The sequence below is a fragment of the Penicillium manginii genome, assembly GCF_028828005.1.
Source record: "Penicillium manginii strain IBT 31320 chromosome Unknown utg000004l:1.0-7231830.0:1.0-7236170.0, whole genome shotgun sequence".
Lineage (NCBI taxonomy): Eukaryota > Fungi > Ascomycota > Eurotiomycetes > Eurotiales > Aspergillaceae > Penicillium > Penicillium manginii.
In genome coordinates this window covers 6598965-6621392 of record NW_026643105.1, presented here as the reverse complement: position 1 = coordinate 6621392, position 22428 = coordinate 6598965, and the positions used below count along the sequence as shown (strand labels likewise).

Sequence of the window (22428 nt, the reverse complement as noted above, 5' to 3'; positions counted from 1 at the left end):
AAGCACCTTCGTGTCAAGCCTGGCCAACTCCTATCGAGTCGAGAAATTCAATTTACGCAGCTGGGATGGGCGTACTCGGTACTGCTCCAGGGAGAACAACGCGGGCAAACCATCCGTTGGCTAACGAATGGGACCGTGACGTTCCGACGTGTTGCTTTCAAGCCGAGCGGTACGTGTAAGAACATCTCAGATCTCGCCGTAGCTCTCACATACTCAAATTCTCGATACAATCAAATTTGGAACCTTGGTGCTCACGCTGTATCTCTTGCGTGTTTTGATCAAGGGACCCAAAAATCCATTTGAAACGTGCCTCATGTCGGCGCTTTGGTCTCAAATAGCGTGCCTAGCTACACTGCGGCGGCATATAACTTTAGTGACTATACTCTTGAGTTTGACACTAAAATTGCCAGAGAGGGTCTTCACTGGTCCATGTGATACAACTTTTGTATCCCCTCCCAAGGATGAATCCAACTGAACCTTGCTGGGAACTATCCTGTCGAGACAACGTTCAAAAACGCCAACACAACCTTTTTTCCTCCTTCAACGGTCACTATGGGGCCATAGTTTTGCATTTGTCAATCAGAAGACACTAGAATCACATGTTCTCGACAGGTTTCCTGCTCCACTCGAGATTTAGGAAGATTTCTGGTATCGCATTTCGAGCACCACGAAGGCAAGACGTCTGGCCGTCGCCATCAATAGCCTGACGCGTTCAATCGAAGGACTATTTCCGATGCATTGCCCGTTGGCGTTACCAGTGGCCATGGACGCCTTTTCTGTGAGGTTCAGCCTGGCTATAAGATTGTTCGCTTTGGCTTTTGAGGAAGCTTATGTGACCGGGTCAATTGCATCTTCCGCTAAAATCTCAAGTTAGTCGAATATTCGTGAAAAATGTAGGGTTTTTGAAAGTGAAACACAGGATTCAATATACTGACACTCATCGAAGACTAACGTCTGTTGATTTACGTGCGGCACTCACAGCAGAAGCAGCAGGCGCTGCTCCCAAAGTCAAGTACATCTCTGTTCTTCTTCAATTGTTTTGCAAATTGGAAAGGTAAAAGAGTGGATGCCGGGTTTTCGAGTTACCATTCGCTTCCCTTGATGACTGACACCGGCCCAAGGTCTGCGATCAGGGAGCTTGCATGTCACTTGTATCATTCCAGCCCGTGCCGTAGACGTGCCGGGTGAAGTCCATCAATATTTCGCAGTTCCCGCTCTTGGCACGAATGGGTCTAGCAGCTTTGCCGTGACGTAGGTGTTAATCAAATAGTTCTTTTCATTTTACGACTTTCTCGTTTCTCGGACCCCCACCAAGTTACTGTTGCCTATTTGATTGACATGCAAATTCTTACAGTATCATTGGTAATCAGATGGGCCTTTTTATTTGAATTCTACAGTTTTGAACGTATTATCACCATACACTGAGTTCTATTTTAAAATACAAGATAGAAGATTTCAGATGCCAGAATTGGAGCTGTGTGAGCATCTACGGGGATTGTGTACAGCCTTGACCATAAATTTCAAGGTATCCAATCTTTTTGGCTTACGGAGGGAAATAATATTAAGTACAACAATCCTCATAGTATGATAGGAGACTAATTTCTACCTGCCCAGGTCTTCTTTCTTGGAACACAAAAAGGCAACAATGTATTGATCTATTCCGTACATCTGGATGTCGTAATCTCCATTACAATGACCAATGCAATCTTTTTATAAATTAACAGAAGGCGAAACTTTAGTGACTCGTCTATCATAAATGGCAATTAAATTTGCGTGATGAGAACCCCTGATGTGCGAACTCCATAAACCAAAGAAAGAACCAAAAAAGATGAAGGAAATGCAAGTCATTTGAAGAATGACGCATAAGAATTAAACACCTATAGAAACAAATACCCATACTCCAGGGCTCCCCTCCCGAAAAAGAAATCATTCCTTCGTTACAAAGTCTCGTTGCTGGTGTCTCCTTCATCGTTTAGGAATGGCTGTAGTTCGCTCGGGTAACAAATCCCAAAGATGACCATGGCAATAATCATTAATCATTGGCACAGAATCAAAAGTATAAAGTGTCCACTCGTTGCTCAGTGGATAACCTTCGTTTCCCATAGCGTACTCGACGACCCGGAATATGGATCGGAGCAGAATGAACCCGCTTATGACGTACAAACTGTTCACCTGCTTCCAGGGAACACATCCTTCAAACGCTTCGGGTGTTGGGTGGTCATGCACCCGTCTCTGAAACATCACTGCGGTCACGATGATCAACCCGAAGCTTAGGACTTGCAAGGCCAAACCGGCTATTATAACGGCCTGTCCAATGTTGGTGAGGCTGCTAGTGGCCATCATCCCAGATGCGCCGGCTTGAAGTAAGAAGGTGAGGACATCGGAGAAGACAAATGTCTGTCAGCCAGTCTATACGAATGACTGAGTGCTTCTCGGGCTTCGCGGAGCGGATAATGCGAGCGAGAACCATGTAGACCGACGCGGCAAAGAGGGCCGGGCCAAGGAGAATGAAGACAGCTTGAATGCAGTACGGCATGAGCTTGCCCGTGGTGCTGTGGGAATCGATACGTGTTGCATATCCAATAATTTCAACTAGATTGCCAACGGTCAGAAATGATATGGAATGATCACCGGGGGAGGAGCGTTGATCTTACAGATACCACCAATGGCGAACGAAAGTGTGAAAAGAACTTTCGTGCGAAATATTTTTCAAAAATGAAAGAATGCCGCGCCGAGAAAGAGGATTAATAAGATAATCGCTGCGAATATAGAGGATGCCAAACGTAGTATCCGCTCTTCAAAGATTCCAATTTCGCCATGTTTCGGGGATTTTCGAAGAATGAAGGATTGATATGCACTATCGAGGTATGCAGTTACCCCAGCGTCTTTCAAGGCAATCTTTATATCTCATTTAGGACCGGGCTAGCGCTATCGGAACTTAAAATAATGTTCCCATGTGGCGAGCACAAACAGTACAGCCGTGTAGCCTAAATCCAGGGGCCAATCATGTGGGTCCTTATCCGCGTATACGTATCTGAGCTTCGTTTGGTTCAACGAATCCCAGAAAGGGTAAAGTTACGAGTTAATTATGGCCCCGGTCAATATTCGCTTCAAAGCTTGACACGGGAGGCCCACCAAGATTCCGAAAACGATTCGAGCGACTCGGGGCCGCAAAGCCTGTACGCGTACTGGGGAGGCTATGATTGGCTATCAAGAGATGCGAAACAACCACGGATGTGCCAAGGTTGAGATGGCTGGCAATACGTATCCGTACGGAGTCCTCCGTAATTATCATCTGGGTACGATTGATACGAACACGGTACCGCGTGGATTACTCGTAATCTACTCCGTAAACCATTCCACATCTGTGTACGGAGTATCCGTGTTCGAATTCTGTCTTCTGTAAAAGGAAAGCCAAAGTTAGAAAGTCTGAACAAGTTCAAGGAACTAATTTTTCAATGCCCCATTTTGGCACAAATTATTCAATCCACTGAAACTACCATTTCTGGTTAAAAGGTTGGTTGGCATCCACACCCCTTTCCATTATCGTGCTTATTGTACCTCTTTCCATCATTCTGCCGTTTTTCCATGAGTTGCAGCTATCCATTGCATTCACTCTTCCGATCCGATAGCTCATAAACCTCCAGCCTCATTCATGTCGAATCGACCTCGTTTGCGTGTTGAGGGAAGATCTTTCCGAGACCCTCAAAACCGAGAAGTCTTTCTTAGGGGAATCAATGTGGCTGGTGATGCAAAGTATCCTCAGGAGCAAGGCCACCATTCCCAGGCCCCCGAGAAATTTTTCAAGGGTGAAGATGTATCGTTCGTGGGGCGACCATTTCCTCTAGAAGAGGCCGACATACACTTCAGTCGACTACGAAATTGGGGCTATAATACCATTCGTTATATCTTTACCTGGGAAGCCATTGAACATTCTGGACCTGGTGTCTATGACGAGGAATGGCTTGATTTCACCATCGATGTCCTTCGCATCGCAAAGAAGTATCAATTTTACATTTTTATGGACCCTCATCAAGATGTGGTAAGTAGATACTCTGTCTCTATCTTGAATCCCACCCTTACTAACTATTGCTAGTGGTCACGACTATCTGGAGGGTCCGGTGCACCCACGTGGACACTCTACGCAGCTGGTCTCAATCCAAGAAGCTTCAAAGCCACACAGGCTTCCCTCTTGCAGCACACCTGCGATAACCCTGCAGATTTCCCTAAGATGCTCTGGTGTACCAACTACACCAGGCTAGCTTGCCAAACAATGTTTACTCTGTTTTGGGCTGGGCGGGATTTCGCGCCAAACGCCATTATCGATGGTATGAATATTCAAGATTATTTGCAAAGCCATTTCATTGCGGCGTGTAAATATCTGGCACAGAAGATTCACAAAGCCGGTGACCTCGAGAACGACGTAGTAATCGGGTGGGAAAGTCTGAATGAGCCTCATAGAGGTCTGGTCGGTATTCAGGATATCTCTAAGATCCCAAAAGAGCAGCACCTACAACTTGGAACATCTCCGACGGCATTTCAGGGTATGTTGATTGGGTCCGGGCGGCCTTGCCGGGTCGCTACATGGTCCTTCAAATGCTTCGGTCCCCGTCAAATAGGCGACGAGCTTATAGATCCAAATAGTGAGTCTGTCTGGCTACCATCTGGATATGATGAAGGGCGTTATCCCTGGCGTCGCGATCCTCGCTGGCGGCTGGGTGAATGTCTTTGGGCACAGCATGGGGTTTGGGACCCTTGCAAGAACATTCTGTTGCGGAAAGATTACTTTTCAAAAGATCCTCTCAGCGGTGAAAAGCTCAACTATGAAAGGTTTACGAATTCATACTTCTTGAGTCACTACAGATCATACAAAGAAGCAATTCGCGGCGTTTCTAAAGATGCTATCATGTTTTGCCAGCCACCAGTCATGGAGATTCCACCGAAGCTTGAAGGCTCTGCTGATGATGAACCGAATATGGTCCATGCTGTACACTTTTACGATGGATTAACTCTCTTGACAAAGCGCTGGTGAGATTTCCCTTGTCTCACATTTTGATTTATGTTTATTGAAAAAAAAATTTCAGGAACCGCTTTTACAACCTCGATATCATTGGATTGCTCCGCGGCATACATCGTATGCCTATCTTTGCGCTGAAATTTGGAGAAACGTCCATTCGCAATAGCCTACGTGACCAGCTTCAGTTTCTTCGAGAGGAGAGTCTAAGGTTCATGGGCAACCACCCTGTCGTTTTTACTGAGATCGGGATCCCCTATGACCTTGATAAAAAGAGTGCATACAAGTCAGGTGACTACACTAGCCAGATCAAAGCAATGGATGCCAATCATTTTGCGTTGGAAGGAAGCGCCTCTAATGGGTTCACTTTGTGGGCTTATGTGGCTCAAGTATGTTCAATCAAATATTCATTATCATGGACGAGATTATGCTGACACAATTAGAATAACCATGAAAGGGGCGATCAGTGGAATGGGGAAGATCTTTCTATTTACTCGCGAGACGATCTGGAACTGCCAAGCAAGGCCATCAGCCCAACTGCTGCTGAAAAGCCCTTAGGCAATTTGGTTGAGGAGGAGAATATGAGAGTGGACTCACCGAGCTGCATAGGCACTTTCGCATCACAAGGAGTGCCATATCAGGGTCTTTCCTATAGAAATACGTCGTTTCAAAGACGTGGTCACCGCGCTGCTGAAGCTTATGTTCGCCCTAGTCCCATTCGTGTGCATGGAAAGCTAGAAAGCCACTCATTTGATCTGAAGAACTGTGTGTTCACAATGTCTTTGCAGGCAAAGAAAACGGATGCCCATTCCCCCAGTGAGATTTATCTCCCGGACTTCCACTTCCCGCCAACGGATACGATTGTCTCAGTAAGTGATGGGAGCTGGGAAATGACTGAGAGGGTATATGAAAAGGTCAAACTTCAGTGTTTACGGTGGTGGCACACTGAAGGATGGGTTGAGATCAAGGTCAAAGGGGTTAAGTTCAAAGCAAGGAAATCAGGGATCGATTGTTTTGAGAGTAGAAAACGTCAGAACTTATAGGATTCAATACAGCGCAATAATACTGTTTATTCTCATTGCATCTCCTCTTCTTTGTGTATGATGGCCGAATATTACAAACATGGTCAGGTGAGGATAGATATAGCTGCCAAAATAGACAAAATGTAGGGAAAATGCACTTAGCTCTAGTGACTTAAAATTTAGGTCACTAGCAGCAGCAGCAACCACAGCAACAACATTCAAAGCATGCTAGTCCGCAACATCTAAGAAGAAAACCGAGTAAGCTTTTTGGACATTCTCGGCTTTTTGCATTTCAAACAGTACTAACACTCCAAAGCATATGTCTAATGCTCCTCCTCCACGAAGCTTCATGCCCTCAGGATTATCTTGGGCCTATATAGATCAGCATGTTCCATTTGAGAGCTCGGTAAGACTCGAGGTCATGATTCTTGAAAGTATTCTGACCTGTTCTGCATCAACACGTTCTACAGCACTCATAGCTTCGGTACTTGTTGGTTGTTGTGCTATTGTCACAGTCTTTGCATCCCATTCTGGTTCCTGGACGGGCTGAGGCTTTTGCCGGCTTTTCAAACCAAACATTCCGGTTTTCTATAATGCAAGTGTGCGAGCAGAGGGCGATAGAAAAGTTCACACAGCTTAAAAGAGTCCGAGGTTGGTTCGGCAGTGGAGGACTTAAAACACTTCCAGAAAATTTGGAGGCCCACTCCTGATATAGTATTCGTATTCTCGCTCTTGAAATACTGTCTTGAGCGGGTCTAACGAGGTGCACCAACCTTGGAACCAATGGTAGGGTTGAGTGGGGACCCGGCAGCAAGATTTGGCAGCCTAGGCTTCGGATACCAAAGTACTTCCATCTCAAACACATGAACGAGGTATACAGCCTCATTGGCGGAGTCTTGAGGTTGAAGCTGGCAACATAGACATTCAATTATACATGTACAAGGACATCAGAAGTCTTTCTCTGGCACAAAGGCGATGTGGGGCGAGCACCCGTTTGGGCATGGCCGTAGCTAGGACTGGGTGCTCAATAGATGGCCTCGGGGGTTTCTGGGCAATCAGCGATCATCCAGTCAGAGTCAGTGAGCCTGAGTCTGAATGTCCTCGCGAAAGCGGCGGCAGATCGGATGGGAAAACCCAATCCGCCATAGGAAATCCCCTACGCAGAGCTACTTATGCTGGTATCAATTCTCCTTCAAGTTAGCACCCGCTTTGCTAGTACTATTCGGGCGTCTCTGCCATTGTCGTTCCATCTTAGTACCAAAACCGCATAGCCATCTGACTGATACTATTCCCATCCCAACCTTTCCCCGTCAAGTGGACTAATTCAGATTGAGACTTGAACTGTACAAGTTCGATCGCGGAATGACGTAGCCGGTAGAGAGGCCAATAGTTGACAAAAGCAGACTTATTCAATGAAAGCGGGCGTGCCGTTCCAAAGAATAGTGAGCGGTCATCCAGTTTAGATGCACGCAATGGATCTGGAGGCTGATCTTTAGAATCATCAGGCAGGTACTCCTTCAATAAATCCCGCCATTCATTATCTGTCACTGCGACGGATTTTCATAAGGTATTTTGCCCTTAGGATAATTCTCAAGTCGAAGATGCGTTGCGCTTAATTCATTCTCGACATTTTTTCTTTGTACCTCATACTGTTTAAGAAACAGCTACGTACTGTTGTCAAGGGGGAGACTATTCTGCCCGCGGAACTTCTGTTAGTCGGGTAGTTTCATGTATTTTGTCTCACTTTAGGTAAGCTCCTACAGTCTTGTACGAAGTACTAGTACCTAAGTGTCTTCAATAAGAGAAATATATCCCACTGCTTCAGGAGAAAGGTCGTGAGTATCCGAGTCTTTGGTAGATCCGTTGTAGTGCACTAGTGAGTCACAGTGGATATCGATATTATGCTCCTCTTGGGCCAAGAACATAGCCTCTTTGCGTATTTTACCAGTAAGCTCTGCTACTGATTAGGTAGTCCTCCAGGGGTACTAGTAATCAGTTACAACCCTACGAACGTGTCATATTTTATACAAGACTGCATATATTACGTGAGATGACACACAATATGAAGCTTCCAATATCGCAATTTTCCTTCATCAATTCCTGGCTCACCACTATCAATATGGCTTCAAGTTCACGACCTCAGCGTTCGAATACACAGCGAGACTATTTGGCTCTGGATCTTGGATACGAAGATGATGCCCCAGTCGAAGATCGATATCCAGATTTACTTACCGTTGAAACCTCCTTTTCTGACATTTGTGATACTATTCTGATATCCGATCCTGATCCTATCCTACCATCGGAATCCGCCTCCCAAACTCTCAATCCCGACCCTGAAATGTCCTTCCGGCAAGGCTACCCCTCATTTTTTTTGGCTATCTGGCTATGTAAGCCATTCATAGCAACTCAAATTGCCAATGGTACACATTGTTTCAGATACGCCTAAATAAATTAACACTGCACGTCCTGAGATTGAGGTACAGATTGGATGGGCAGCCATCCAGCATTTTAATGCAATTGGTCTTAACACGCTTATTGAATGGGCCGGCTTAGCATGGATGCCACTGTCAAACAATATATCTAGCCACTCTTCAAGCGCGTATGGATTCTCTGATAACTGCAGCTGAAGATATTGGCCGGCGAATGGCTCGGACGATGTTGAACGACAGCATCAATCATACTGCCCAACTAGATATTTCTGCGCCAGTGTTCAATATGACATTCATCGACACTGAGGACTTCACGGAATGAGTTCGTCGAGCCATGAATCGGCGCAGAGATCCCGAGAAGCATTATATGTCATTGCGAGGCCCATAATTAATGAGATTTTGGGATCTTCGGCAAGGATCACACGCAGTCAAGTATAAAGAGCCAGTTGTTCAGGCGAGGAGGTATGTTTGAGTAGATCCAACCTACTTGAAGGTTTTCAAGGTTCCGGCAGGTTGTTGGAGTGAGAGTGACTACTAGTAGTACCAGTAGTAATTAGAGACATTCAAGGTCAAGGAGTGTTTTGAGGGTTTCTCGCATAATTTTAAGTTCTTCAAGTTTTATTGTTCAAGTTCAAGTTCAAGTTTGTTAGGTTCTAGTACAATTCGCCGTACTGTTATTCAATGGATATTTGAATCAAAGAATGTTATACTCGTAGATGCGTCCCGTAGTATAGTATCCATTGCCAAGACCATCTCAGCTGTGGTTTGCTGAGACTCACGTGCGGGTGGAGCGGAGCGGAGGTGGACGGAAGCAAAAAGGGAAAAGCGAAGTCCCCAGTACCTTAGAATACCTTAGAGTGCCTGAGAGTAGCTGGAAGGAAAAAAGAAAAGGGGACCACAAAAAAAGTCACCCTCAAAAGGAACTCCTCTTCAACCTCGTACGAATACGAGTGAACCTGGAGGGTTGGTCTCGTTTATCTTCCGGTGCTTTTCCTTTTTCCCTTTTTCTTCTCCTCTCCTCTTCTCGTCTCTGCTCCTCCACATCGCCTATGCGATAACTGCGATAACTCTTCACGCATCACCCTCTCCGATCTCTAATCATCGCACACACCATGGTTCGGCCTCGTGGAAGCTCAAACCTCGGGGTGGACATTCGCGGCGACACCAGTGCCCCCGCGCTGTCCACCATGAACGAAGTCAGCCCGATTGAGCCCTCCTCGCCAGGCCTGGGAAAGGTACGTGTCCGCATTCGCATTTGCGCCCGCGCCCGCCACCGCCGTCGCAGCTGCAGCTGCAGCTGCAATGGCAGCAACAAAAGGATCCTAGGACTGACCCGATCGCGATGTAGCAATTGGACTCGCGATTACAGGCACAGGCCAACGACAAGTCCGGCAAGACACATTCGAAGCGCCGTCGGACACGCTCATACCTTCACCGTTTTGCCGATACCTGCCTCAAGTACACTTGGCTGCTTCCACTCTTGATCGTGATGTTCCTATTATCGCTATACGCCGTCAATCCGTCCCCGTCAAACCCCATGCACAGCGCCATCTTCCTCTCCTACCCGCAACCCTCGAAGACCCCCGGCGGTCCTACCATGTACGGAAAGGGAAAGAAGGATATCGCCTTCGTCGCCTTCTACACCATCGTGCTCTCCTTCACGCGCGAGTTCATGATGCAGCAGGTCATTCGTCCGTTGGCCAAACGGTGCGGCATCAAGGGCCGAGGCAAGACCGCCCGCTTCATGGAACAGGTCTACACAGCGATGTACTTTGGTATTTTCGGTCCGTTCGGTCTGTATGTCATGAAACGCTCAACTTTGTGGTACTTCAACACCACTGCCATGTTTGAGGGTTTCCCCCACCGTGAACACGAGTCGTATTTCAAGGCCTACTATCTGCTCGAGGCTAGTTACTGGGCACAGCAGGCGATTGTCCTGATGCTGCAGCTGGAGAAGCCTCGCAAGGATTTTAAGGAGCTCGTTGGACACCACATCATTACACTCGCTCTCATCGGATTGAGTTATCGTTTCCACTTCACTTATATCGGTCTGGCGGTATACATCACCCACGATATCTCGGACTTTTTCCTCGCGGTATGTATCCTATGCCCGCATAGCAAGCGAGCAATCCGAATCGCAGGACAATTACTAATCATTGAATTAGACTTCCAAAACGCTGAACTACCTCGATGCCTACATCACACCCCCTTACTTTGGTCTTTTCGTCGGAGTTTGGATCTACCTGCGCCACTTCCTCAATCTGAAGATTCTCTGGGCCATCCTGACCGAGTTCCGCACCGTTGGACCTTTCGAGTTGAACTGGGAGACACAGCAGTACAAGTGCTGGATCAGTCAATACATCACCTTCGGTCTGCTCGCCAGTCTGCAAGCTGTCAACCTGTTCTGGCTCTTCCTCATCCTACGCATTCTGGCAAACTATATCTTCACCAGCGAGACCAAGGACGAGCGAAGTGACGACGAGGAGGAAGATGAGGAGGAGTCCCAGGTCGAGACCGAGAGCAAGGCCACTCTGGCCACCGGCGCCCAGCAGGAGAACAAGGCACCCCAAGTGATGGTCAACGGCGAGCCCGTGACCGAGCAGCGCGGTCCCCGGACACGCAGCAGGAAGGCTTAAACAACCCGGTTTTCCCGCCCTTTGAATGACTGAACTCCCAGGGTCATACCGGCAATATTTCTCAAGGCCCGGTTTCTCTTGGAAAACTGCTCCGCGTCTCATTTCATATTTTTGTTCAACCCCCGGTTCCAATTTGGGTGGCCGCGCGTCAAAAGCGCCAGCCCTTGTTTATAATTACGCATGGTTCAAGGAAAGGTGTTTGTTCAGAGCGAGTCGTTTTCTTCTTCATATGGAGAAGGTGGCTTTGCTCATTTTTTCTGATTGTGATTGAATTGAATTGATGCATTGGGCTCGTGGGTGTGGGTGTAGTTGTATGTGTGGATTTTCCGGCTTTCCATGTTTCTTTTTTTGTTCGATTCGTGCACAGTCTGATTCGACTCTTGTTTTTATCACTACACTTTGACCCCCTGCTAGTTACTAATAATGATTAGGTATGGGTTGGCTATTCGGGCTTGATTGAGTCTCCGATTAATGCGGATGAAATGAATATATCGATGATTTTATATTTTACAACTTGAACTGGAACCTTAGGTAGTTCTAATACTAGTACCCCGACTCCGACCAGTAGTTAGTAGGTAATGCAACCAAGGAGTATCCAGCTAATGCACTAGATAGCGCTGGACCGTGTAAATTTGCGAAGGTTCCCACGCTGTAGCTTGAGAGGACGGCAAGTAGAGGTGCCACTGTTTGGAAGTATCAAAAATGGAATTGGTGCGATCCGGGAATGCTGTTTTACACTGAGGCCGTCCTAGTTTATGGCATTGGTACAGTTCAGGCGGGAGCTTAAGCAAGCGATTACTCCTGCGATTTAGCCTGGGCTGGCTCGGATTTATTCTCCTTCTCATTCTTGTCGGACTCATCAGTGGTCTTTGAGTCGTCTTCCTCCTTGGCGTTGGCCTAAAGCATGTCAATATGTACCAGAATTAACAAGAGTAATTGCAATTTATTTACTAACCTCATCATTTCCGGACTCCGAGCTCTCATTTGGCTTCTGGTTATCTTCTTTCTGCGACTCCTCGGAAGATTCTTGGGTCTGATTCTCTGATTCCGCCTTCTTGTTTTCCTCGGTGGAGGCAGGGGCAGCGTCAGACTCTTCAGGTTGTTTGGATTCGTCGGCGGGCTCGTCCTCAGACTCAGTAGGAGCAGACTGGGTCTCTGTTGATGTACCAGCCTCCTCCGATTCAGCATCCGGGGCAGGAGATTCCTTCTCCGCATCCTCCTTATGTTCATCGCCGTGATCATCGTGGCCATGGCCGTGGCCATGCGAGTCCTTCGCAGAGCCAGTAGGAAGCAGGAAGTAAATCATGGGAACAGTAACACCCAAAGAAGCGACCAACCTATCAAGAAAGAAAGAGGTTAGTTAGTTACTGGCAAGGGCGAAACCTGCAAATACAAAGATCCAACTTGAATCGATTGCAAATGATGAAGAACTGTCATACCAGGGCAGATCACTGGAGGCGTGCTCCTCATAGCCTTTCCCACTGGCGTAAAAGCGACGTCCGAGTACCTGTCCCGAACGACGGGTAACAGGAGAGGCACGGAAAGACCTGGCGGCCGTAGCGACACCACGAAGAGAACGACGTGCGAATACCATGGTGGACAAGGTGACACTGAAATGCGAGGAAATTTGAACCTTGGACGAAGAGGTACGAATGAGATGAAGGGATCAAGAATCGGATTGGCGTGATAGGGTGAGTGCAAGGAGAGGGTTCAAGTTGCCTCGCAGGAGCTACAGGCAGCTATAGCCGTGGAAACCGGTACCGGGCCATCGTGCTAGGCTAGCAGTCGCTTGTCATTCGTCACTCGTCGCTTTAGTGGTGGCTGGGCTGGTTGCTCCGACATCGTAAGACCAGTCCACTTCCGAGTCGGAGTATATCCCTGTTCCCTCCGTTGGTCTGTGCGCAGTGATGTAATAGTACTGGGGAATCGAGCCGGAATCTGAAGCCATTGTCATGGAATCTGAGATATCCGAGTCTTCCAAGGTTTGAAAATGCAGCCAATGGCAGCACTGGTCTTGGTACTAGTGCTATCAAACACAATCCAGTTCCAAGGTTGGGGCGTTTGGTGTGCCCTGCCCACTCCCAGGTGCCCAGGTGTGGAACGGGAGATGATCTGATTAGATTGACCCATTGCCATATCTTAGGATAACACTAGGATGGGATGGGACCGTCAGTGGCCTTGGAGGATGTCTGTAGTATTAGCAGTCGTACATTACAACTTCTATAAAGTCAGAATTAAGGTTGAGCTTAATCCAGGATTCAGGATTTTGGAGGTTGCACTGGCAGTTTGTTGCACTCATGCTGCCAGTATGCGGTGTGGACAATAATGCAAGCCATGTTAGTGGGGATATAGGAGAGCTTGAACATAGTTGGGGATAACTTGACATATTTTGCCTGGTGCAATGAGAAAGAGGAACAATTAAACCATCCCATGACTAGGGTTCTTTTAGCTATAGTGTAACTAGTGATAAAATAGTTTATGCCTCAGGCGTGAATCTCCGCCTGACTGCCGAGCTGCCTTAGTGCCTCAGGCCACTAAAACAACCCCACGTTTGCCTATCGACGCGGCTATCTTGATGCGTTCAAGTTCTCGGACAGCTCCAACTCCAACTCTCTTTACCTCTCTACACTCTCCACCCTCCTCCATTCAGCCACATTATACACATTCCCACCATGGCGGATCGACAAGTGACCCAGCAGACTATCTTCAGCTTGCTTTCCAAGCTGGATGATCCTGATGCCGACTTGAGATTCATGTCCTTGAACGACCTTTTCGGCATCCTGAGCAACCAGAGCTCGTCCTTCCTCACTAGCGACCGAACTTCCTCCACTAAAGTCGCCGAAGGACTGCTGAAAGCCTTGGACGATCAACATGGTGAAGTCCAGAATCAAGCCTTGAAATGGTATGGAGCAATCATGCATGCCCTGTCGCTTTCACTTTGAACCCGGCTAACCACCACGTCACAACAGTCTTGGTCCTCTCGCCACACGCGTGCCATTTGAAACACTCATGCCTCTTCTCGAGAAGCTGGCCAATCTGACCTCCTCTCAGACAATCGACACCTCCGTCCCCAATACCGCCCTGCGCGTCATCGTCGACACCCTCCCTCGCCCCCAAGCTGGACAGCCAGCTCCCCAGTCGGTCCTCTCTGCATACAACGCCGTATCTAAAGTACTGATTCCTCGACTGACGGGACCGACACCATCAGTCTCCGGCCGACGTGGCTCCGTCGTCAAGGGAATGCTCGAGAAGGACAGCTCTAAGGGATTCAGCAGCGATGCCATCGATGTGCTCATTAAAGTCGTCACTTGTTTCGGTCCGCTGCTCCAAGAAAGAGAGCTGGATGCTCTCCAAGAACCGGTCATGGCGATCATCCACAATGATACCGCCGGCACCGTGGTGACTAAGAGAGCCCTGGCTGCCATCTCTGCCTTGGTGCTCTACTTTTCCGACAGCCAGCTGAATGCTTTTGTGGGCCGCCTTTCCGATACTCTCTCCTCGCCCAATATCACAACTGTTCGCCGCCGCCATATCATAGCTGCTATTGGGGTGATTGCCCGGAGCGCGCCGGCCAAACTCGGCCCGCATCTCGATCGTCTGGCGCCGTTTGTCTTTGCTGCAGTGGGAGAGGACGGTGTTGGAAATTGAGTTAGCATTGCGTTGTGTTAATCTCCGCTAGAAATCAGCTCCTATTTATTGCAGGGGCCAGGGACAACACCGACTCTCTGGACCTAATGCAGTCTTTGTTAGTGTTGATGTTTTCACTCGTGCCTTCCTCCTTCCTCTTCCCTCTTCCCTTTTTCCCTTCTTCGCTCTTGCTATGTTGACCCTTCCCAATCTCCCCAATTTCCCCAATTTTTCCAATGCCCTCTTGGTCTTACAACTCTTCCTCTTCTCTCCTCCCCTCTCCTATTCTCTCCGCTACTCCTTCCTGTGTCCCCCCTTTTTAGCACGGATTATCATACATACATCCTCTTGCACCGTTATACATCGTTCCGCCAGGTTACAACATGCGACTATACCATCTCTTCCTACTCCTCGCCATTTTTTACGGCCTTGGAGCTTGCGTCTCATTTACATCGTCCCGGGAAGAGGAGCCCTTTCGAGATGCCCTGTGCGGTCCGCGGTGGGGAAGTGTTCCAGCGGCACCTGCTGCTCGAGTTCAGGTAGGTTCTAAAATCCCGCAAGCACTTGTATCCAGTACACGGGATAAAAGGCTCACCAGAAACTGCAGGCTTTTGCGGGACAAGCAAGGCGCACTGCCGCTCCCCAGATTGCATGATAGATTACGGTCACTGTGATGCTCATGAAAAGCCCAAGGGCCCTCCTACCAAAGACATCCCTCGGCCTCATCTCGGCCTTGTCCCATATGGCCCCACGGAGATCCGTTCGTGCACTGTGCCCGGAACGGTGGCCTTGACATTTGACGATGGTCCGACTCAATATACTGGCGACCTTCTCGATCTGCTTGACAAGTACGAAGCACCTGCCACTTTCTTCGTCACTGGAATCAACAACGGCAAAGGTCCGATTGATGATGAATCTCTGCCTTGGGCCTCTTTGATCGATCGCATGATATTGAGTGGTCATCAGATTGCCAGCCATACCTGGTCTCACCAGGACTTGAGCAAGGTCACACCCGAACAACGTACAGAACAACTGGAAAAAAACGAAGCGGCTCTTCGAAACATTATGGGTAGCTTCCCAACCTACATGCGTCCGCCTTATTCCAGCTGTCTTCCACGCTCTGGTTGTCGTGAAGATCTTGGTAAAATGGGCTACCACATCGTCCTCTATGATATCGATACGGAAGATTACAAAAACGACGACCCCAACTCGATTCAGCGATCGAAGGATATTTTTGATGGAGCGATATCGACCGGCAGCCCTCACACCAAATCGTGGCTCGTGATCGGCCACGATTCCCATGAGCAAACTGTATACAATCTCACCGAACACATGTTGCAAACAATCACGCGACTAGGGTATCGTCCTGTTACGCTGGGCGATTGCCTGAGTGATCCACGTAACAATTGGTATCGGCAGGATTTCAGTTGGTCCGGTCGTACGTTTCCGTAACTACTAGGGTACCTTACGAAATGAATACTCATATCCTATCCATACACATTACTTCATTAAAGACTCAGGTTACTTAGTAGATGACTGAGTAGATAATTGGGTATATAACTTAGTACATGACTGAGTACATGAGGTGGCTGGGTAGATAACTGACTAGTATATGACCGAGTATCTATAACTGCCTCATGGTGAGTAAATCACCGAGAAGATCACCAAGTACAGTGATATTCGAAATCAGATTTACCTCGATACTCTCTCTTCTTTTCTCACGGGGCCCCACTTTTCCATATTAGGCTAAGATCCCATCGTGCTATGTAGCTTTTATGAGTCATGATAAATTACCGTAAGTCAAATGTACACGCCTCCTCTCTGTCTGCAAGTACAGTCAATAGCGAAATCTTCTTCCACCCTGACGGCTGCTTTTCTTTTGTCGGGCCCCACTGGCAGACCCCTGGCGTCGATGATTTATTGAGCGGCCCATGCTATTACAGCACGTTGCCCTGTAAGAAAACACGATGTGTACCAAGAAAATTCCATAGAATTCTATAGAACATTGTGCAAAACATGGTGGAGTTTCAACCACCCCGCTTTCTTGTCAGGGTGATCATTCCAATGACATAAGTTTAAGTGCTTTACTCTACCTTCCCCCTTACGTACTAAACTACAAACCACATAGTTCATGGCTTATTGCCCATCATCAATTCTGCATTATGGAGTCCAGGATACGGCTATCCTATCACGATTACTCTGTCGGATGGATATGCGCCTTGCCGTTGGAGATGGCAGCTGCGAAACTGATGTTGGACGAAGAACATCCCCCTTTACCTCGTCAACCAACGGATCAGAATACCTATATTCTTGGGCGCATCGGGGGCCATAATATCGTCATTGCTAGCTTACCGAGTGGTGTATATGGCAATACGTCGGCTGCAACAGTTGGGATGCAGTTGTTGTCTAGTTTTCGCTCCATTCGCATTGGTCTACTGGTCGGTATCGGAGGAGGAGTACCAAGTGGCTTTGCAGATATTCGATTAGGGGATATAGTAGTGAGCCAACCAACAGACACTTGTGGAGGCGTAATTCAATACGATCTCGGTAAAACGTTGAACGAAGGTCAATTCCGGCGGATCGGAATGCTCAATCGGCCCCCTAAACTTTTGTTGACTGCCCTCACATCCCTCCGAGCAAATCACTACACGGGAGGTAGTAGAATACTTGAGTTCATCTCCGATGTTCAAGCCAAATTGATGCCCAACAACGCGGAAATATTCACACGACCAATCCAAAAGGACTGTTTATACGAAGCAGACTATGATCATGCCCAATCTGATTTGTGTTTCAATTGCGATCGATCTAAATTGCTTGTACGGCCCCCACGAGGCCACAAAGAACCAGTTATCCACTACGGACTTATTGGATCTGCTAATCAGGTGGTGAAGGATGGGAAGCGGCGGGATCAGCTGGCCCGGGAATTGGGCATATACTGTGTGGACATGGAAGCCGCGGGACTCATAAATGATTTTCCTTGTCTGGTCATTCGGGGAATCTGTGATTACGCCGACTCGCACAAAAATAAAGAATGGCAAGGATACGCAGCAGCCATAGCGGCAGCTTATGCGAAAGAGCTTCTGTTGATAGTCCCAATCGATCAAATCACCAGTGTTCCAACCGCACAAGAAGCACGTGCAGACTGTGGTAAGAGACCAAGCTTATGGTTTAAAGGGCTTCAAGAACTACTTCGAATTTACCGCTGAATGTTCTTTTTTATATTTAGTCACTTGTTTCAACGTCTCGTTCAACATAGCCGCTGTTCCAGTGATTGAGAATTTCTTAGGGCGACAGGACGAGCTAGACCAACTCTGGCGGTATTTGCGACCCACGGACTTGCAATCACGAAAAGTTGCTATTCTTTATGGCCTTGGGGGAATTGGGAAGACACAGCTAGCGATTCGTTTTGCGCGGGATCATAAACATGATTTCACTGCTATCTTTTGGCTAAATGGTAAAGACCGAGGCGTGCTTTTACAATCACTAAGCTCAATCTTGCCCCAGTTACCCGGACAGTCTTTGAATAACGAGAAGTCTAATAATGAGGAGATAGAGCAACGTGCTATGAGAGTGTTACGGTGGCTAGAAATAGAGGGAAACTCACACTGGCTAATTATTTTTGACAACATTGACCATTACTCTCCCTTCAGCGCTGTTGGCGATACATATGATATCGGAGAATTTTTCCCCGCCGCCGATCAGGGCTCTATTCTCATTACTACTCGACTTCAAAGCTTAAGTGATTTAGGGAAACCTTTCCCTATCAACAAACTTGAATCTAACGATGCAATCCAACTGCTCCTGCAAAGCAGTCGCCTCTCAGATGCCACTACGGGCCTTGAAAGCGATCCAGGTACATATTAAGTAATCTACATATCTCATTGATGATACTAATATGTATAGATATCCTTGATCTTACTGGTCGTCTAGATGGACTGCCATTAGCGATTGTCATCGCTGGGGCTTTTATGCGTGAAACAGGAATCAATGCCACTGAGTATTTGGAGTATTATCAAGAATCATGGTCCAACCTACAGTTACAGTCGAGTCCTTTGCGCCAGTATCAACAAGGCAACATGCTGCAAACATGGATGATCTCGTATCATGAGATCCAGAAGCGGGATTTGGACGCAGCGAAGCTGCTATTAGTGCTTGCCCACTTTGATAATCGAGATCTCTGGTATGAATTGATACAAGGCTGCTGTTATAGTTCAGATGTCCCTCTGTGGCTTAAGAGGATTACGGCAAGTAGCCTCGCATTTAAGATCAGTGTGAGAACTCTTCTCGAGTTCTCACTTCTTGAGATTAAGCCACATAGGGGGGGCTTATATGATGCATTCGGTGGTACAAAGTTGGTGTCTTCATGTTGCCAGCTTGGAAGAGAATATTCATCCACTCCAGCTGAGTAAGATGGCACTTATAGCTGTCGGATACGCTACCCATGAAGTAAGTGATGGCAATTACTATGTCCTTCAGCAACGGCTGATTCCACATGCACGTCACGTCTGTCGGGGGGATTGGTTAATTTGTGATGTTGAGATTTGGGGGGCACTCCATAGTTTAGGAGATCTATACTTCGAGCTGGGGAGTCTAAAAGAGGCAGAAGAGATGTACCAGCGAGCACTATTGGGCAGGGAAAATGCCCTTAGTCCGGAACATACATCCACTCTTAGCACAGTCAACTGCCTTGGTAATCTCTACAAAGAGCAGGGGAAGCTCAAAGAGGCAGAAGAGATGTACCAGCGAGCACTTTTGGGTCGGGAGAAGGTCCTTGGTCCGGAACATACGTCTACTCTTGGCACAGTCAACAATATTGGTAATCTCTACAAAGAGCAGGGGAAGCTCAAAGAGGCAGAAGAGATGTACCAGCGAGCACTGTCGGGTAGAGAGAAGACATTCGGCCCAGAATATCCGGCCACTCTTAGCATAGTCAACAACATTGGGAATCTCTTTAGAGCTCAGGGGAAGCTAGAGCTGGCCGAGCAGATGTACCAGCGAGCACTGTTGGGCAGGGAGAGGGCCCTCGGTCTTGAACACGCATTCACTCTTGCTACTGTCACCAACCTTGGGAACCTTTACAAGGATCAGGGAAAGCTAGAGCAGGCAGAAGAGCTGTACCAGCGAGCATTGACAGGCAGGGAGAAGGTTCTCGGTTTAGAACACATGTTTACCCTCAATACTGTCGGCAACCTTGGGCTTCTCTACCAAGATCAAGGGAAGCCGAAAAATGCAGAGGAGATGTACCAACGAGCGTTGGCAGGCTTTGAGAAAACCCTAGGCTCAGACCATGAAAGATCCCGGTGGGTTAGAGGCAAATTGAATGAGCTAAACATGCGGATGTAACAGTAGATAGCCCCTTTATAAAACGTTTCGACCTTGTTCTGAGAAAATCATAATGATGGGTTCATTATAGTGCGTTTAACCAAGGCTGGGTTTCTTGATTCAGAAAATAGATATTGAAAAATGGGAATGCTCGGTGGCTATCTGCGTTAATGGGTCGATCACAACAAAATCACCGCACTCGCAAAGTGCAGGAGCGTGTAATAGTAGACAAAGCAATGCCCTACTGAGATACAATATACTAAGGCATCCGAGCCTTCATGAACGATATACTGATACCGTTGCCGCCGCAGGAAAAGACAGAATCGCGAAACTCGAAAGGTGTGTCTTTTCTTAGAATGCTATCGAGCAAACTACTTACCTTCCAGAAAAATGGCCACCTTGTTGCCAGGGCTCCGATCACATGATTCCAACGTTGTGAACGGATATACCCATTACAATATGGAGCAAATATACATTGGCCAAGACGAGTTTATGAATAAATAATGCCCTGTATGCTGAGAGTAAGTTGAGGCCACTCAACTGATAGGCGTAAGTTTTACAACTTAAACACCAGGCGGCGCGTCTTCGCTTGGTCTGATTTGCGGTGATCACCTCTAGGGTTCCAAATATGTGTATATATACCTAGATATATACCTATAGTTACCACGTCAGTGATATGCTAACATACGAGGTGCATTTTACTATGTCACTCAAGTCAATGCGGCCATCTCAACAAATGATCGGCACTAATATCTTGGCGGCGGGGCTGGAAAAGAGTTTCTGAGAGTCAAGAAGATTTCAAGAATCACTGTAGCAATATGAGGTTATTTACAGTGGCACCGCAAAAGTCTGTGACCACCCTTATTGATTGCCTTCTTAAGATAGACTAGGCCTCGCTAGTACTAGAAGTGATAGACTACACCATACTACTTCAGGTAGATACTAGTCAAGCATAGGAAGGCGGAGACCAAAGCGGTCAATAAGGGGTCACAGACTTTTGCGGTGCCACTGTAATCTAATGCTCACGACGTTTTGGTGCGGCGGAAAAAGCCGCAGAAAACAAAAAGGGGTTTCAACCTTTTGCAACGCCACTGTAATAGTATGGAATAGATACATTACCGTACATGGGCATGGCACCTGGCCCATATGGAAAAGTGGGGCCCCGTGAGAAAAGAAGAGATAGTATCGAGGTAAATCTGATTTCGAATATCACTGTAGATGACAGGCAGGATCTTAAGTCCTATAATCTTTACACCTCCAACACCGGCCAGGTAGTATTCAGTCCCAAAAATCAAGAGCCCAATATCTGCATAATTATGCATTAACACTGGCACTCTTGGTCATCCCTATCCCCACTGCAGCTGTGGTTCCTGCGTCGACTGGTAAAATCACACCCGTCATCCATCGAGCATGTGGTCCTGCTAGAAAAACCACAGCACCGGCACAGTCCCATCCATTCCCCTCTGTTCCTAGCAGACTGCGCTTTCTGCGGGCTTCTCTGGCTTCTTCACTCATTCCATTTCCATACATCATTGGTGTGTACAACATCTGGCGATCAAGTCAACGACGGTGAACCTCTGGGAGGGAAGGGCCAACTTACCCCCGGACAAACACAATTTACTCTAATCCCATCTGCCGCATGATGCGCTGCCATTGCACGTGTGAGATTGACAATGGCGCCTTTGGATGTCGGGTAAAGCAAATGGGGTGTTCCACCCTTCTGACAATCAGCATTGAGGGCGATAGCTAATAGGTGAGATGAATTGACAGGATAGCCATACCTTGAGACCCGCTACGCTCCCCATATTGACAACATTTCCTTTATTTTCCCCTTCATTTCGAATCATTGCTGGAATGGCATACTTGCTCATTTGTACCATACTGCCCACATTAATATCCATGCTTTTTGCCCACTCCGCCATATCAACATCGACCGCCGTGCCTGGAGCGCCGCCAATTCCAACGTTATTGATGAGAATATCAAGACGACCGAATTTCTCGACAGCGAGCTTCACTGCTGCTTCACAGTCGTTGGCTGATGTGACATCGCCCTGAAATGGAAGAGCCCATCCTCGACCTGACTTCGATGATATCATCTCCACGGTCTTGGTTGCCCATTCTCCATTGAGATCAACGCATAGTACGTTGCAGCCATCATTTGCTAGAAGAATAGATATGGCGCGCCCGTTGCCAATTCCATCTCCTAAGCACCCAGCTCCAGTCACAATGGCTACTTTGCCACTCAGAGAGCGAGATGGTGGTTCGGAGGATATGCCGGGATCCATGGTTATGATCTAGATCTCGACCAAAAAAGATGTATACGTGTATAAGTGACTATAAAACCTTGAATAGAATCAATTCAAATCCAACCGAGATAA

General features: G+C 47.5%; 10 protein-coding genes across 10 annotated transcripts; 6 read left to right on the top strand and 4 right to left on the bottom strand.

Moving 5' to 3' along the window:
- Window positions 1-1965: 1965 nt before the first annotated feature.
- N7533_006185 (RTA1 domain-containing protein) lies at window positions 1966-2536 on the bottom strand (the record flags this gene model as incomplete). The annotated part of the gene is made up of 2 exons (XM_057102835.1): window positions 1966-2397; window positions 2423-2536. The coding sequence occupies 2 exons, from the start codon at window positions 2534-2536 to the stop codon at window positions 1966-1968; spliced, it is 546 nt and encodes a 181-aa protein (XP_056962465.1).
- Window positions 2537-3655: 1119 nt separating this feature from the next.
- On the top strand, window positions 3656-6057 carry N7533_006184 (uncharacterized protein; the record flags this gene model as incomplete). The annotated part of the gene is made up of 4 exons (XM_057102834.1): window positions 3656-4042; window positions 4097-5028; window positions 5085-5403; window positions 5458-6057. 4 exons carry the CDS (start codon window positions 3656-3658, stop codon window positions 6055-6057), a joined length of 2238 nt encoding a protein of 745 aa, XP_056962464.1.
- Window positions 6058-6264: 207 nt separating this feature from the next.
- N7533_006183 (uncharacterized protein) lies at window positions 6265-6615 on the bottom strand (the record flags this gene model as incomplete). The annotated part of the gene is made up of 2 exons (XM_057102833.1): window positions 6265-6408; window positions 6481-6615. 2 exons carry the CDS (start codon window positions 6613-6615, stop codon window positions 6265-6267), a joined length of 279 nt encoding a protein of 92 aa, XP_056962463.1.
- Window positions 6616-8155: 1540 nt separating this feature from the next.
- On the top strand, window positions 8156-8486 carry N7533_006182 (uncharacterized protein; the record flags this gene model as incomplete). Its single annotated transcript, XM_057102832.1, has 2 exons — window positions 8156-8423; window positions 8473-8486. 2 exons carry the CDS (start codon window positions 8156-8158, stop codon window positions 8484-8486), a joined length of 282 nt encoding a protein of 93 aa, XP_056962462.1.
- A 1091-nt stretch (window positions 8487-9577) lies between these two features.
- N7533_006181 (TLC domain-containing protein) lies at window positions 9578-11101 on the top strand (the record flags this gene model as incomplete). Its single annotated transcript, XM_057102831.1, has 3 exons — window positions 9578-9700; window positions 9814-10560; window positions 10631-11101. 3 exons carry the CDS (start codon window positions 9578-9580, stop codon window positions 11099-11101), a joined length of 1341 nt encoding a protein of 446 aa, XP_056962461.1.
- Window positions 11102-12044: 943 nt separating this feature from the next.
- Window positions 12045-12695, bottom strand: N7533_006180 (uncharacterized protein; the record flags this gene model as incomplete). The annotated part of the gene is made up of 2 exons (XM_057102830.1): window positions 12045-12438; window positions 12541-12695. The coding sequence occupies 2 exons, from the start codon at window positions 12693-12695 to the stop codon at window positions 12045-12047; spliced, it is 549 nt and encodes a 182-aa protein (XP_056962460.1).
- A 1078-nt stretch (window positions 12696-13773) lies between these two features.
- On the top strand, window positions 13774-14749 carry N7533_006179 (uncharacterized protein; the record flags this gene model as incomplete). The annotated part of the gene is made up of 2 exons (XM_057102829.1): window positions 13774-14003; window positions 14071-14749. The coding sequence occupies 2 exons, from the start codon at window positions 13774-13776 to the stop codon at window positions 14747-14749; spliced, it is 909 nt and encodes a 302-aa protein (XP_056962459.1).
- A 362-nt stretch (window positions 14750-15111) lies between these two features.
- N7533_006178 (chitin deacetylase) lies at window positions 15112-16180 on the top strand (the record flags this gene model as incomplete). The annotated part of the gene is made up of 2 exons (XM_057102828.1): window positions 15112-15267; window positions 15290-16180. 2 exons carry the CDS (start codon window positions 15112-15114, stop codon window positions 16178-16180), a joined length of 1047 nt encoding a protein of 348 aa, XP_056962458.1.
- Window positions 16181-16890: 710 nt separating this feature from the next.
- On the top strand, window positions 16891-20071 carry N7533_006177 (uncharacterized protein; the record flags this gene model as incomplete). The annotated part of the gene is made up of 4 exons (XM_057102827.1): window positions 16891-17875; window positions 17955-18581; window positions 18632-19083; window positions 19205-20071. The coding sequence occupies 4 exons, from the start codon at window positions 16891-16893 to the stop codon at window positions 20069-20071; spliced, it is 2931 nt and encodes a 976-aa protein (XP_056962457.1).
- A 1293-nt stretch (window positions 20072-21364) lies between these two features.
- Window positions 21365-22335, bottom strand: N7533_006176 (SDR family NAD(P)-dependent oxidoreductase; the record flags this gene model as incomplete). Its single annotated transcript, XM_057102826.1, has 3 exons — window positions 21365-21598; window positions 21651-21770; window positions 21832-22335. The coding sequence occupies 3 exons, from the start codon at window positions 22333-22335 to the stop codon at window positions 21365-21367; spliced, it is 858 nt and encodes a 285-aa protein (XP_056962456.1).
- Window positions 22336-22428: the final 93 nt, after the last annotated feature.